The sequence below is a fragment of the Glycine max genome, chromosome 16, assembly GCF_000004515.6.
Source record: "Glycine max cultivar Williams 82 chromosome 16, Glycine_max_v4.0, whole genome shotgun sequence".
In the NCBI taxonomy this organism is placed as follows: domain Eukaryota; kingdom Viridiplantae; phylum Streptophyta; class Magnoliopsida; order Fabales; family Fabaceae; genus Glycine; species Glycine max.
The window spans coordinates 1036236-1050553 of record NC_038252.2 but is presented as its reverse complement, the minus strand read 5'-3'; the positions used below and the strand labels follow the sequence as shown (position 1 = coordinate 1050553).

Sequence of the window (14318 nt, the reverse complement as noted above, 5' to 3'; positions counted from 1 at the left end):
GAAACTGAGAAAGAAAGACATCACACATTTTCACAGTAGAGAGAGAAAATGGGTATACGCAAATGAAAGAAAACTCCAAATTTCTGTCTTTAAAAATTGTTTTTCTGCTTTGCGTTTCTCATTATTATAAATAAATTTCATTCATTTTTATTTTCTTTTTATTTTTTTATTTTTATTTTTGTGTGGATGCAGTGGCTTTCTTCTCTTCTCTGCTTCCTTTCCCTGACAATCTCGTTTTCACTTCCTCTTCATCTCTGAGAGACCCAAAATCTGCTTCTTCTGCTTCTCATTTCCCCAAAACCATTCACTCTCTCTTGATTCATCAAAAAGCTGCTTTTTTTCTTCTTCCTTTTCTCTTAGCTTCTAATTCAGATTCAATTCGCCTCTCTTTTTTTTCTTCATTTTTTTTGTCTTTTGTTAATTTTTTTTTGGTGTCATTGTGTTTGTAAAGAGAATTTTATTTTATTTTATGTGTACAATTGATGTAAAGTTTTCAGCTTTGAATTGTACTTCTTGTGGGGTGTGTGTATTCTGGAGCTTGTGTTTGATGTAAAGTTTTGGAGGAGTTTTGCTTGTTGTACTTGTTTTTGTGTGTTGAAGAGCGAAGAGCTTCTGTTTGATCAAAACAGAAGCTCTTTGTTGGTGTTTTTGTTTTTGGAATTTTCTTCTGGTGATCTCGTTGGAAAACCCGAGCTTTCCGAGGCTCGGGATCTGAATTGTGAAGATGGATTCAAATTCAACAAAGGAGAAGCTTCAGAACAGTGTTGCTGTTGTTGCAGATAGAGCTGACCTTAAGTCTTGCTATATGCAGAAGTTCAGGCTCTATGAGACTCGCTCGGTAAATATATATATATAACCCTTTTTCTTCACTCATTATTGATGTGTCATGTGTGCATTACAAATACAGTATTTTTCTGACCATGATCCAGACTGATACGAGTTTTTGTGTCACTTATATGTTTCTCTTTGTTATTTTAAGATGTTGTTTGGTTTGGTTTGGTTTGGTTTGATTTGATTTTCTCTATTTCTATCTTTGTTTTCCTTGTAAGATTCATGTTCATGTGGGTATGCTCATCATGAATCATGATGTTTTTTTCATTGGGAAAAGGAATCTAGTAACGTGTAAAAAAGATTTTTTTTTTCTGTGGGGGAGTTTTTCAATTGGGATTTAGACTCGTCTTTGCGAAAGTGGTTTGCTGAGTTGTTTGTCTTGTCTGGATTCTCATGGATTTCATTTCACAAGAATACGTTGATGAGTTGTTCCTGGCTTTGAATCATTGTAATTTATTTGTAACTGTCATTTGTTTCAATCATGATGCTTGAGAGGGTAAATAATAAATGCCAGTCTTAAATGATTTTGCTGACAAACGGTTTTTGAACTTCTATACCCCACTGTTTTCAAATTATATTTGTTTGACTATGTTTACATTTGGATTTTGTTCATTTTTTCCCCAAATCTGTAAGGTTTACTTCAGTGTAACGGATGATTGAACATCCAAGGCTTTGTTGTCCACTTTGAGTTTATTGGGACTTTATTCGTTGGATCTTACTGTGAAAGCTGCTTGTGATATCTACTGATTGAGTGTTTATGCAGGCATTCATACTACTAATCTTTTTTAAAAGGAACACTAGTTTTTTTTCCCCATCAATTTCATGCATCTGGTCAGATCTTGTATATAGTTTGGCTTCAGCTTTTTCTAAATTGCTAACATTTGTTATCAAAAGGATGAGGGCCACTGCTTGTCCTATCTTGTCTTACTGACCTCTATCCAGCAAAACTGGGTAGCCATATGAAATATATACAGAAACTTTGATGAAAAAGTGGCAAAAGTCAAAAATGGAACCTTAATGATTGAATTAAATTGTTACATTCTTATTCAGGAAATGAGACGTGAATGGAAAAATAAAAAATGTGATAAAGTTATTCCTTAAATTTCACTCCATGTTAATCTTATCATAGGTGTGTCACCTTCATTTGTTTCTCACTTTCACATATTTTTGTTTTCTGTCTCTAGCCACTGCCATTCTTGTCTTACTTCCCTCTATCCAGCAGTAGTGTTGTGAATATATACAGAAATTTTGATGCAAAAGGGGCAAAGGTCAAGAAAGAAACCAAAATGATTTAATTAAACTGTCACATTCCTATTCAGGAAATGAGACATAAAAGGAAAAAAAGTGATAAAGTTATTCCTTAAATTTCACTCCATGTTAATCTTTTCATAGATGTGTTACCTTTATTTGTTTCTCACTTTCACAAGTTTATGTTTTTCGTCTCAAGCCACGTCCTGTCCATTCTTGTCTTACTCCCCTCTATCCAGCTGTAGTATTGTAAATATATCCAGAAATTTTGATGAAAATGGGGCAAAGATAAAAACGGAATCAAAATGATTTAATTAAACTGTTACATTCTTATTCAGGAAATGAGACATAAAAGGAAAAAATGTGATGAAGTTATTCCTTAAATTTCACTCCATGTTAATCTTCTCTTACGTGTGTCACCTTCATTTGTCTCTTACTTTCACATGTTTGTGTTTACTGTCTCAAGCCACTGCTTGTATGTTCTTGTGTTATTCTGCTCAATCTGGAAAATTTGAGAAGCATTGTGAATATTCAGAAACTTTGATGAAAATGGGGCAAAGGTAAAAAAACAGAACCAAAATGATTGAATTAAACTGTTTTATTCAGGAAATGAGACCTGAAAGAAAAAATTGATAAATTACCACTTGAATTTTGCTGCACATTGATCACTTGATTTTGTCACAGTTGTTTCACCTTCATTTGTTTCTCAGTTTCATATCTTGGTGTTTTCTATCTGTTGTTCAATGTTTATGGGCAACATCAATAATATTATCTCTTACTATCAAGCTTCCTTTTGTTTGGAAATGGTAATATAATGATGTTGATTGCTGGACAAGCAATTGTAGCTTCTTACTTCAAATTTACCTGACATTTTAATCTGGTAGAATTAATGTACTTTTTCTTTTCTACTTTGAATATATTTATTTAGACTGTCGGATATATTAGCAAACTGCAGCAATGATTGTGCAGACAAAAGAAAAGTTGTAATTTAAGAGAATACTGCCTGTTGAAATCGTTAGGGTTTATAGAAAGCATAATTACTAATTGCCCGCAGTTTCTGGTTGGAGCAATAAACCCATTGCCTTGCTCATTTCATATACCTAGGTATTGCATGTGCAGTGAGTTGGATCACTCTGTCACCCTGTTAGAAGTTAAAACTGCTCTCATAATTGCTTCGGAAATAAGGGTGATTAAGTTTAGTTTTTTTTTGTTACCAAAAATGTGAGCTGAGATGTACTTTACCTTTATGAATGTTATCTTTTTGACTTTTTCTGTGCAAATAATATAGCTAAAACCAGAAATTTTTAACTTTTTGCTGTGGTCTTACCATTTTTCTACTCCCAGAAATTTTACATGATTGGAAGAGACAAAAACAGAACATGTTGGAGGGTCTTAAAGATTGACAGATTGGAGCCATCTGAATTGAATATCGTTGAAGATTCAACATTATACTCAGAAATTGAGTGTTGTGACCTTCTGAGGCGGATACATGAAGGAAACAAGTCAACAGGGGGGCTTAAATTTGTAACAACTTGCTATGGAATCATCGGTATTTTTCTATCTTCTGTATAAGATCGAAATTGTTATTAACTATCCGTAGTCTTGTTCCCCACATTTTTCGTTAGAATAAATCCAGCTTTTTTCTTTTGATTTAGGGTTTATCAAATTTCTTGAGCCATATTACATGCTGCTTATAACAAAACGAAGAAAGATCGGCACAATCTGTGGGCACACTATATATGCTATCACAAAGAGCGAAATGGTCCCAATTCCTCATGCTACTGTGCGATCCAAAATGGCTTATTCTAAGGATGAGAACAGGTCTTTAGTCAATTTTGCATGTAATTGTAATGTGTCTATGGTACATTTAAAGAGACATGTAGACAGTAGCATTGAGAGCTATACCTTGTCCATTGTACTTAGATGTTATGAATTACAATTTTTTAATTTGAGTTCATTATATTGTGCAGTGAAAACATTCTGTTAGAGCATAGTTGTGTTGAAATTATACATTTTAGACTTTTTCTTTGTACTATATTTGTTGATTGTCTCTCTTCAGTGTGTATCCACAATGTGGGCTTCTTCAGATCAACCTTATCATCTTTTTGTGGGTACACTTTAATCATCTTAGTTATTAAATGGAATCAATAATGCTTCTGCCTGACTTTGGAGTCATGTAATATGTATAGTAGATACCTACTTTGTTGTTTTCTTGTTCTACATTTATTGTCAGTTCATTTCCTGCAAATGTACAGGCACAATCTTCATTGCTGTTATGATGTAAATGTAACTTTTTGATTGAGACAAGGTATTGCCAGGGTTTCAAGTTCAATTGGGAGATCACTTTCTTTTAATTTTCTTAATACGTTTGGTTAAAGTTATTGGCTTCAGAAGTAGTTTTTTATGTCAATTTGTTTCACTTTTATTTCTTTACATCATAAACCATCTTATTAATGTACTTTGCTCTTTCTTCTGTGGTGACTTAGATACAAGAAGCTTCTATGCAGTGTGGATCTTACGAAGGACTTCTTTTTCAGCTACTCCTACAATGTCATGCTTAGTCTTCAACGGAACTTATCTGATCATAATACTGCAGGACAATCACTTTATGAAACCCTTTTTGTTTGGAATGAGTTCTTAACTCGTGGAATCAGGAATAGTCTCCAGAATACTTCCTGGACTATAGCCTTAGTGTATGGCTTTTTTAAACAGGTACATTTGAAGTATCCTTTATAGGCTAATAAATATGTTTGAGATTTGTGAAGGAAGGTAACTACCGTAGCTGATAATAATGCCAGTGGCTTGTATGAATTCCTTTAGTTCTTTCTTATTTTTTATTTTCTATTCTACAATGACGTTAACCTTTGATATATGCTTTTGAGTATCTGAAACCTGTTGGAAACAATTTTCTCTTTGTTGTATTTATTAATTATCACTTGATCAATAATGATTACTGTACCTTTCTATAAAGTGAAACTAATCTTATTTGCTAGCATTTTATTTAGTAGTTAATGCTGCAGCCATTAAACCATAAGTTGTTAGTTTTTCAGTTTTCGTATATTGGGAAAATCATTCTTCAAGTCCACACAAGGTTTGATTAAACTTACTATAGGAACTTACTACAGGAAGTATTCTAACATCTTATTGCTGGGTAACTTTTAACGGTTACTGTATTACTGGTTTCTAAATTTACTTCAATAGTGAGTGCTAGTATTACATGTTCTCAGAAAAGATTTGATGTAATCTTTTTGACAAGTGTTCATTTTATGGTATGGTGTGTAGATCAAACTTTTTATATCTGACAATGAGTTCAACCTGACTATCATTGCTAGGCGCTCACGGCATTATGCTGGGACCAGGTTTGTACATTTTTTAGCCTTTTCTCAAGTCTGTGTTAAGATTAAAATTGCATTTTATTTCACATCTATGCACTTGTGGTGCAGATATTTGAAACGAGGAGTGAATGAAAAGGGTAGAGTAGCCAATGATGTTGAGACAGAGCAGATCATCTTTACAGATGCTCGTGATGGACGCCCAATGCAAATCAGTTCTGTGGTGCAGATCCGGGGTTCAATCCCTCTGTTCTGGTCTCAGGAAACCTCTAGATTGAATATAAAACCTGACATTATATGTATGATATGGAAGCAACTTTCCTTTGTTACTCATTTGTTATGAAATATATGCTGACAGCTCATTTTCTTTCCTTTTCTCTAGTATCAAGGAAGGACTCAAATTTTGAAGCCACAAGACTTCATTTTGAAAATCTTGTCAAGAGATATGGACATCCAATTATTATACTGAACTTGATAAAGGTAGGCATTTCCACATATTTAAGGAACCATCAAGCAAGCTTGGTTTCTTTGTCTTGTGTCTATATTAATAGATTTTCTACCTTATATATTGTTTTTGTCTTTTTTGTTTAAGACACGTGAGAAGAAGCCTCGAGAAACTATTCTGCGAGCCGAGTTTGCGAATGCTGTTAGGTCTCTTAATAAAAATTTGAAAGGGGAAAATCGCCTGAGGTTCCTTCATTGGGATCTGCATAGGCATTCAAGATGGTAACTTTCTCTTCCCTTATTTTGTCCAACTACTTCAGGTTTATTCTTGGGGTGTTATTTTGATATTATTAGATCAAAAACCTTTAGCAGCAAGGCTACTAATGTGTTGGGACAACTGGGAAAAGTGGCAGCATATGCACTGAAGCTGACTGGCATCTTCTACTGTCCAGTGACATCAAATGTGAGGCTAGATGGATTTTCACAGTATTCCTACTCTGAGTAAGTACCATAACACATTTTGATCCTGTTTGCTGTTGTATTACTGATTAGGCAATACCTTGTTTTAAGTAGCATTTTTCCGCTTCTTCATTATAATGTTTAACAAGTATTTTTGCCTCAATGTTATTATTTATTTGTCATGGACTAACTCAAAAGTTTAAACTATGTGAAGATGCATGTTCTTTTTTAATGAATATCATAAAATGCCCCCTCATGCAAGAGCTTTTTGAGCTTGAAGCATGGACAATGCACAAGTCCACCCTACCTTGTGCTGAAACTTCTTGGTCATAAAAGCTTTGATACCATGCTATAAGTTGTTTGGTAAAAACTCATAAATGGTTGTTTTCAATTCTATCGTTTATTGATGATTGTGTTTTTAATATAATGCAGGAATTACATTGTCACTGATCACTGCATCACAGATCAAGCTAGTATAAACAAGGATAATGTTGATAAAGAAACAGAAATTATCAATTGTTACTATAGTGGTGATGAGAACAAAGATTACAGTGTCAAACCCCAGATGCTTCAATCCGGGGTCTTGAGGACTAATTGTATAGACTGCTTAGATCGAACCAATGTTGCTCAATATGCTTATGGACTAGCTGCACTTGGATATCAGCTACAAGCTTTAGGATTTACTGAAACCCCGAATATTGATCTTGATAACCCTTTGGCCAAGGAATTAATGGAAGTCTATGAGTCCATGGGCGACACATTAGCCTTTCAATATGGGGGTTCTGCGGCACACAATAAGGTAATCTCTCTACCTTCTGGAGTTTGGACTTTATGGATTATGAAATGTAATTTGGCATCAGAATTCCTGTACATAATTATTTTATTTAGGATCTGCATGATTGCATCTTAAGCTTAACATGGAATCCAAAATCTCATAAGTTAATCTAATTCTGAAAGCTTATTGCTTTTATTATGATGTCTCCATATCCAATAAAAATATGCCTTTTTTTGCCAGGATATGTTTTATTTGATTGCAATCTTCTGCGATAGGGTTTAGTTTGTTGTAGAATTGGTTAATTATATGGATGCAGCTATTACATCACATGATTCTTGTTTAATAGGTCCTTATACTTTTAAAATTCATAACTGAGATCAAGAATATTTTCTAAAAATTTGACGTAACCCTATTCTAGATACTGAATTACAAATGATTTATTTGTTAATGACCTAATTATAATTTTGTATAGTACAGGGATGTATTTAAAAATTCTGAAATAGTTCAAGCATCTATGGATTAATTTGTTATATAGAGATCACAATTTTCCTAAAGCTTTGAAATGAAAATCTAAATTTGCCTCTTGTCCTATTTTCCTTGCCATGGAATTTTGTCTGATTACTGCTCACTCCTTTGAGTATTTTGCAATTGGTATCGCTATTTAGATATTTTCTGAGAGAAGAGGTCAATGGAAGGCAGCAGCCCAATCCCAGGAATTTATTCGAACACTACAGCGTTATTACAACAACACATATTTAGATGGTGATAAGCAAAAAGCAATTAACTTGTAAGTCAAATAAACCCATTTTTTAGTTGTATTTACAACTGCTGATTTAAAGAAAATGTATGTGATTGTATTAGAATGATTTAGTTATTGTTGTGTTTAATTTTGTTTGTATCAGACTCTTGGGGCATTTTCAGCCCCAACAGGGAAAACCAGCACTATGGGAGCTAGATTCAGATCAGCATTACACTGTCAAGAAACATGGCCTGTATTTAGCCGATGACAGCATTAGGTAAAGAGTGGATTATTGAGTTGCTCCAGTTTTTGTCCTTTTCATTTAATGAAGCATTAAATATTTAATTTTCAAGAATTTAATAGGTGTATATGAACTTTTGATATTTTGTCAAATTTTAGTTGTATACTTTTCTATTTAGATCTGTCTTTAACTTTGAGAATAATTCTCAAACTGAAAATATTGATGATTTGAGGAATGCAGAATGCCTGTTTTAAAACATTTTAAGTAGTTTTGAGGTAGTATTGGCACTGAAAGCCTTTTTTTTTTTTTTCCTGTCTTTCTACTCAAGTTTACAGTGTGTAATTGCTTCTTTTCCCCCCTCAAGTTTCTGTTTGCAAAACCGAATTGCTACTTTAAAAACTCGATACTTTCTTTAGATGATCTTGCTCATGAAGTTGAGATGGTTTTTAGCTTTGACTTACAATCTATGTAAGGACAATATTATATAGGCAAAAAGGTAAGCTCAAATTCGTCCTTCTCTTTTGAGGATGAAAGCAAATGAATAAAAGTTATTTGTGCCTTGTGGGTTTTATTAAATGATATTGTCTAAAATTGTCTTCTGTTGTCTGAAGATTGTCGAGGCTAACCCTTTATTTTGGTAGGTCAACTATTAAAAGATCGCTATCAGATGGTAACATTCTCAGTGAAAGTGACACTACAATTAGGAACTTGAATGTTACAAATGGTCAGAACTCGTCTGAAAAACCTGATAAGCGTTTCCTTTCGGGGTCTACTCCAGATATCTTTACCTGTGGAAGTGATATTTGTCATTGCAGGTATTCTAAATTAGCATTTTGCATGCTAAATTAAGCAATATAATGTAACTTTTTTGAAAGACCTGCTGAAAATTTAATAATAACACTGGCTCATCAAAGAGCTAGACTGAACTGGGTCTCTGATTCAAATTGCACTCATTCAACTCAATTATGATAGGCAATCTGGGGTCATGAGTAGGAGTTCTAGGAGGAATCATGCAATTAACTGGGACATGCATTGTATGGCACTAAGGCCTGTAAAGGAGGGTGGATTTGGCCAATGGAATCTGGTGTCTAAAAATATTTATGGATGGAAGGGAGGGAAAGGTGAGGTTTCAAGCAAACCTCACCAGTGTCTGGATTTTTTTAATGAGGGGTTATTGTGCAGTGCAGCCCCTGGAAACCCTCTCTTTTAATTATTATTTTAAAATATATAATGACAATCGCATTATTAATTGTTTTTTTAGAATAAATAGCATTAGAAAAATAGTATATTATAAATAGGGATTAGTGCTTTGTATTTTTGTATAAAATCACTGACATCAGTATAAATAAGAGTGTATTACTCACTCTATTTTTTAAATCCTTATAATTTCAACCGTTATAAATATTTTAAAGTTCCTCACTTTAAAAGGAATAGGATTTCAACATGGAGAATGAAACTTATTTAACGTGGGTCACCACCTTTTTTTTTGCTAGGTAGTAGAATTTTTTCTACTCATGTTAAGGGTGGGAGTAGATTAATAACAGTGCTCTGTAGTTGCGTTCTTCTGTCAGGAATTTGTTAGAAGCAATTTTTAAAGAAGTGTAAAATAATAAGCTGCTGCCTCAAGTTTATGTAAATACTATTACAAAGTATTTCTTCCTAAATTGTTAATGCCTAATAACTGATTATTTTCATTGTTTTGTTTCTGTTAAATTTGGTTTGCCATTCAAAAGAGAATGTAGAGGATAATCAGTTAGGCACCTAATTAACCAATTCCATTTGTGTGTAATATGATCCATAGTTTGACCTGATATGATTTACTACTCAATCCATACAAATCTTGACAGTTACGTTTTATCAAATCATACAGGCAGATATATGTCAAGGGCCAAATTTGTGAGAGTGATCATATTTGTTATGATGAACATGGAGATGCATGTGACTGCTCCAATTTCCTTGATGTGGACTGGCTTTCTTCTTCTGGAAATTCTTGTGAAGAGGAATTACTTGAAAGGTAGTTTTGAAACCTTGATTAGTAATCATATACCCATGCCGTCTTACTTTGACACTTGTTGCTTTTAAAATATGGTCTTTCTTTGCCATTTGTTATGCTTTCCTTGAATCTTTGATCAAAGGTAGAGAGGCATATGTTATTTTGGCTTAGTGAATGAGAAGAATGCTTTTATCACAGCACATGTTACTGGATGCTCACCTAGTGGTGAAGACTTTGTTGTTGTTGTTGAAAGTGAGCGAGGACAGAACTTAGAGTCTTTTTTCTTTTCAATATAATTATTTGGTTAAGGCTTCTAGATTGTGGTGTATATTTGAATAACACGGTCAGGAAATTTAAGTAATATGAATAATTTGGAGTAAAAACCTAGTTCTTGTGTTAGGGATTGGTTTACAATTTTCAAGCTTTTATTGTTGACTGATGCCAATATTGTTGATTTTACAGGTCAACCAGCATCTCCTCAGAGAATATTGCGAATGAACTAATAACTACTGAGACATCTGCAAGTGAATCTGGATCCAGCATTAAGGTCAGTATATGTTGTTAGTTGCAGACTAACATAATTTGCTTCCACTGAGGAAATATCTTTTGACTAGTTAAGAAGAAAAATGCCTTTCTGTATTTCTTTTAAGACCTTATGAATAAGTTTCAATGACACATTACTTGTGAACTTGTGGTTAAAACTTGGAACATCTACTTGACAATGTAAATATATTAGCATGATATTAATAAGTATTGAGAATCTAGATTTGGTTGTCCTAGTTTCAGCAATTCAAGACCTCTGTTTCTATCCACGAGTTCTCTGCAAACTTCAGCATTAAATACTTTCAGGATCAAATTGTTAATGCACATTTTTTTTTTCTAAATTCAATTTTGATATGCATCTGTTTGTGTAAAAGACCATTTTACCTTATCATCCAATCACACATTGTCATATCATTATAAGAGTTTGATCTATCTGGTACTTCTTATTATTGTCATAGTAAAATTCGTGACAACACATATTGTCAGTTATTGTTTGGGTAAAGAAGTTTTACAATGATAGTTAATCAAACTTAAATCATTTTTTGCCACTGTTAGTACCGATGTTGCATGAATACGGTGTGCAAAACTATATATTTTGTGACTTAAGTCCATTATTTCCTAGGATTTAGCCAATTGTTGGGAACTAAAATTTGGTTTCATTGTATTTCAGGGAAGGCCGAGTGGAGAAGAACTCAACAAAGATAGCAAATACAGCGAAAGCTTTGAACGTTGGATAACTGAAGGGGAGATGCTTTTTGTTTGAGGCAGTTTAATGCTCGACTTTTATCATCACATCCGAAGGATGTGAAGGTGGAGGACGGTTCCTGACTTGCTGTACAGAAATAAATGGTAAGATATCATCCAAAAGCAAATAGGAGTGGCAGCAGCTGAGACAAGCTGAGTTTTGCAAGACAACATTTGAGTTACTGATTATATTTTTCTTCAAATAGAGAGCATCATTTGGGAGGTAATGGTAGATGTCAATAGTTAATTCGTTTTTGTGCCTCCACAAACATTCCATAATCATAAACCCTGTATATAATTTAAATTCAAAAAAACCAAAAAAAATAAATCATAGCTGGTTCTTAGGTTATAACTGCCCAATAAATCATCTGCAGTCAACTTTTTTGGTTCCTTGGATATTTGTGCTTTTATCATCATCAAGCTGCAAAGTGCTATTTATTTTCTTTTTTTTTTTTACTGAAGTTTAAATTAGCTCAGGTAGTTTAATTAGTTTGAAAAGACTAGAGAATCTGAGGGAAGGAGAAGTTGACATAATGAGATTCCAAGTTTTGGCATTGCTTGGTCCAACTTTTTTTATAATTTAAAAGTTATTTTTAAAGTTAGTTTCAATAAAAACTTTAAAAATAATGTTAAGTTGTTTGATAGCTTTTCTTTAAGCTTAGAAGAGATGTTAAGAGAGTGGACAGAGAGAAGAAAGAGCTCTCTTAAAAGTTATTTTTCTGATAAAAATATAGCTGTTCAATTTTTTCAGAAAAAGTATATGGTCCAACTTTTTCTTCTAAAGAGAAGTTTATTTTCTTATAAAAATATTGGCTCAAAGACTTGTCATAAATTAATAAGAATGGAGTTTAATGTGGTTGGTGTATCATAAGTGATGTCTCCACCATAATGCAATAAAACAAATACCAATTGAGTGTCTTGTATTTTAACTTTTATTTATTGAAAATTAAACACAACTTTAATGAAGAACATATTTTAATATAATTCTATGGTTTAGATTAGTTTAGAAAACTTTGTTCATCGTTACAATTATAGAAACCTATAGTTTGACTCAAACTAGATTCAGCAAAAAAAATGTTCGACTCAAACTAGCTGTTATTTAACTGGTATCGCATGTTTTCTTCCCTTCATTTTTGGGAATGATCTTGTATTGTAGTTGACTCGACCTTCAGTGATAAACTTTTTATTGTTCTAGACACTAGGATTATGTTCAAATATGTAAAGGATTTAACTAAACGAAATATGACGCAATGAAATAGGATAAAATAGGACAGGATTTCAGTCATGGTGTAGTAAATATTTTAATCTCATTTGCTATATTAAAAGGAGAAATAGGAATACTAATGTCATTAGTGCAAGTGAAATTGTACTCAAATATAACAAATTAGTCCTCTATATTTAATTTTAAAAGCAAAATTTAATATGATTTTTGTTATCTTTATTTTTGTCAATTCAAACATAATTTCTGGGGAGACTTTTATAGTTATATACTTCCATGTCTCCAGCAATTTGAGACATGATTATATAAAGATAAGCGATAAATTTGGTTCAAGTTTGAGCAGCAATGTGGCATTTATATAATTAAGCTTTTCATCATTAAAAAAACTTGAATCCAACTGGCAAAAAAAACATAGCAAGGGATCTCTACACGCCGTTATTGGTTCAAAAGAAAGGTACAAATTTATTGGTGTTTTTAGGTGATATTGTGCAAAGAGTCATGAATTACAAGGGAAAGAAAGAACACGCCACGGTTGAAACACTAACTTCAGACACATCTAGTAGCTACACAATTTTAACTATGGTCGGGTTCTAATTCCCCTATATGTAAACATCTAACTTTATCTGTTTCCTCATGTCTCTATTTTTTCCATTTCTTTCATATTTACTTTCATGTTTTTAAATTTTAATATCAATTGAATGAATTAACAATAACAAATAAATTTCTTCAAAAAAAATATCATAAATCCAATTTCAGATATATGTTTGTCTTAAAAATTCAAATATACCCCTATAAAGAAAAAGTCTTTATAAAAGAAAAAAAAATAATGTCATAATTATAAAAAAAAACATAAATTCACTTTAAAGTATATTAATTATAAGTTTTCTTTTTTATTCTTCATTTTGTGAAATCCATTGATGAGAATTGAGACACCTACTCATTTCTCATGTATTAGTCAATTTACAATACAAGTTACACTTGTGCATATTAGTATATTTAAATTATAACAATATTCAAATCATGATCTGTTAAAACCATTACATATATCAACGGGGAAAATCTTTAAAGACATGCTAGAGAGGCTGAACTCAATTTCTCAATAATGAAAATTGCATCTTTGTCGGTAGTGACCAAATCGGCATCACGTATCCCCACTTTCAACCCATAGTAACAGGTTACTTCTGCATTACCTGACTATGTTTTATGAACAAGCGTAACAGACGTGTATCCGTAAAGGGTGTAGTATTGAAAAGTTTCAGAGATATGATTAAGGTGCTTCAAAATCCCACTCTCCATCTACATGTCTTCAAGTCCTAACCTTGCAACAGTTATTACAGTAAGCATTGAAAAAAATACAACAATGTGTATAAGAAAACTCTATTTTGTTATTGCCAACAAAATTAAACCCAAAAGAATGAACGGAAGCCACCCCGAATATAGAATAAACCAAAACAAATAACGTAGCAATTTTTAATCAAGCATGTGCTTCGACCTTCCAAAATTTGATTGATTTTCTTGGCATATGGGTTTTCTAAAATTAAAAATAAAGCCTTTTTTTTGTGTTCTAAACGATTTTTTCTTAGCCGCTGCTTAATTGATTATCTTAATTGATTATCGAAATGCTGTTTTCTACAATCGCGAGGCATTCAAGTATATTTCAATGTACCAGTGATGGGTAAACAAAAGAGGGGGCCAAAATATCATTACCAAACATTCATGAATCATGACTGCATCAAAACAAAATAAAATC

The 14318-nt window shown here is 32.7% G+C and overlaps 1 protein-coding gene across 3 annotated transcripts; it reads left to right on the top strand.

Moving 5' to 3' along the window:
* Positions 1-11727, top strand: LOC100806380 (phosphoinositide phosphatase SAC2). 3 transcript variants are annotated; one of them, XM_003547821.5, is made up of 16 exons: positions 1-838; positions 3424-3628; positions 3735-3900; positions 4566-4791; positions 5362-5438; positions 5523-5710; positions 5794-5891; positions 6004-6137; positions 6228-6356; positions 6747-7113; positions 7755-7876; positions 7992-8105; positions 8711-8884; positions 9940-10083; positions 10525-10609; positions 11276-11727. In XM_003547821.5, exons 1-16 carry the CDS (start codon positions 725-727, stop codon positions 11366-11368), a joined length of 2436 nt encoding a protein of 811 aa, XP_003547869.1. In that variant the 5' UTR covers positions 1-724; the 3' UTR covers positions 11369-11727. The 3 variants fall into 3 exon arrangements, with proteins under 3 accessions (XP_003547869.1, XP_006598850.1, XP_006598851.1); XM_006598787.4 differs by having other exon boundaries at positions 125-838; positions 6225-6356; XM_006598788.4 differs by lacking the exon at positions 1-838 and adding an exon at positions 905-2639 and having other exon boundaries at positions 6225-6356.
* The last annotated feature ends 2591 nt before the right edge of the window (positions 11728-14318 follow it).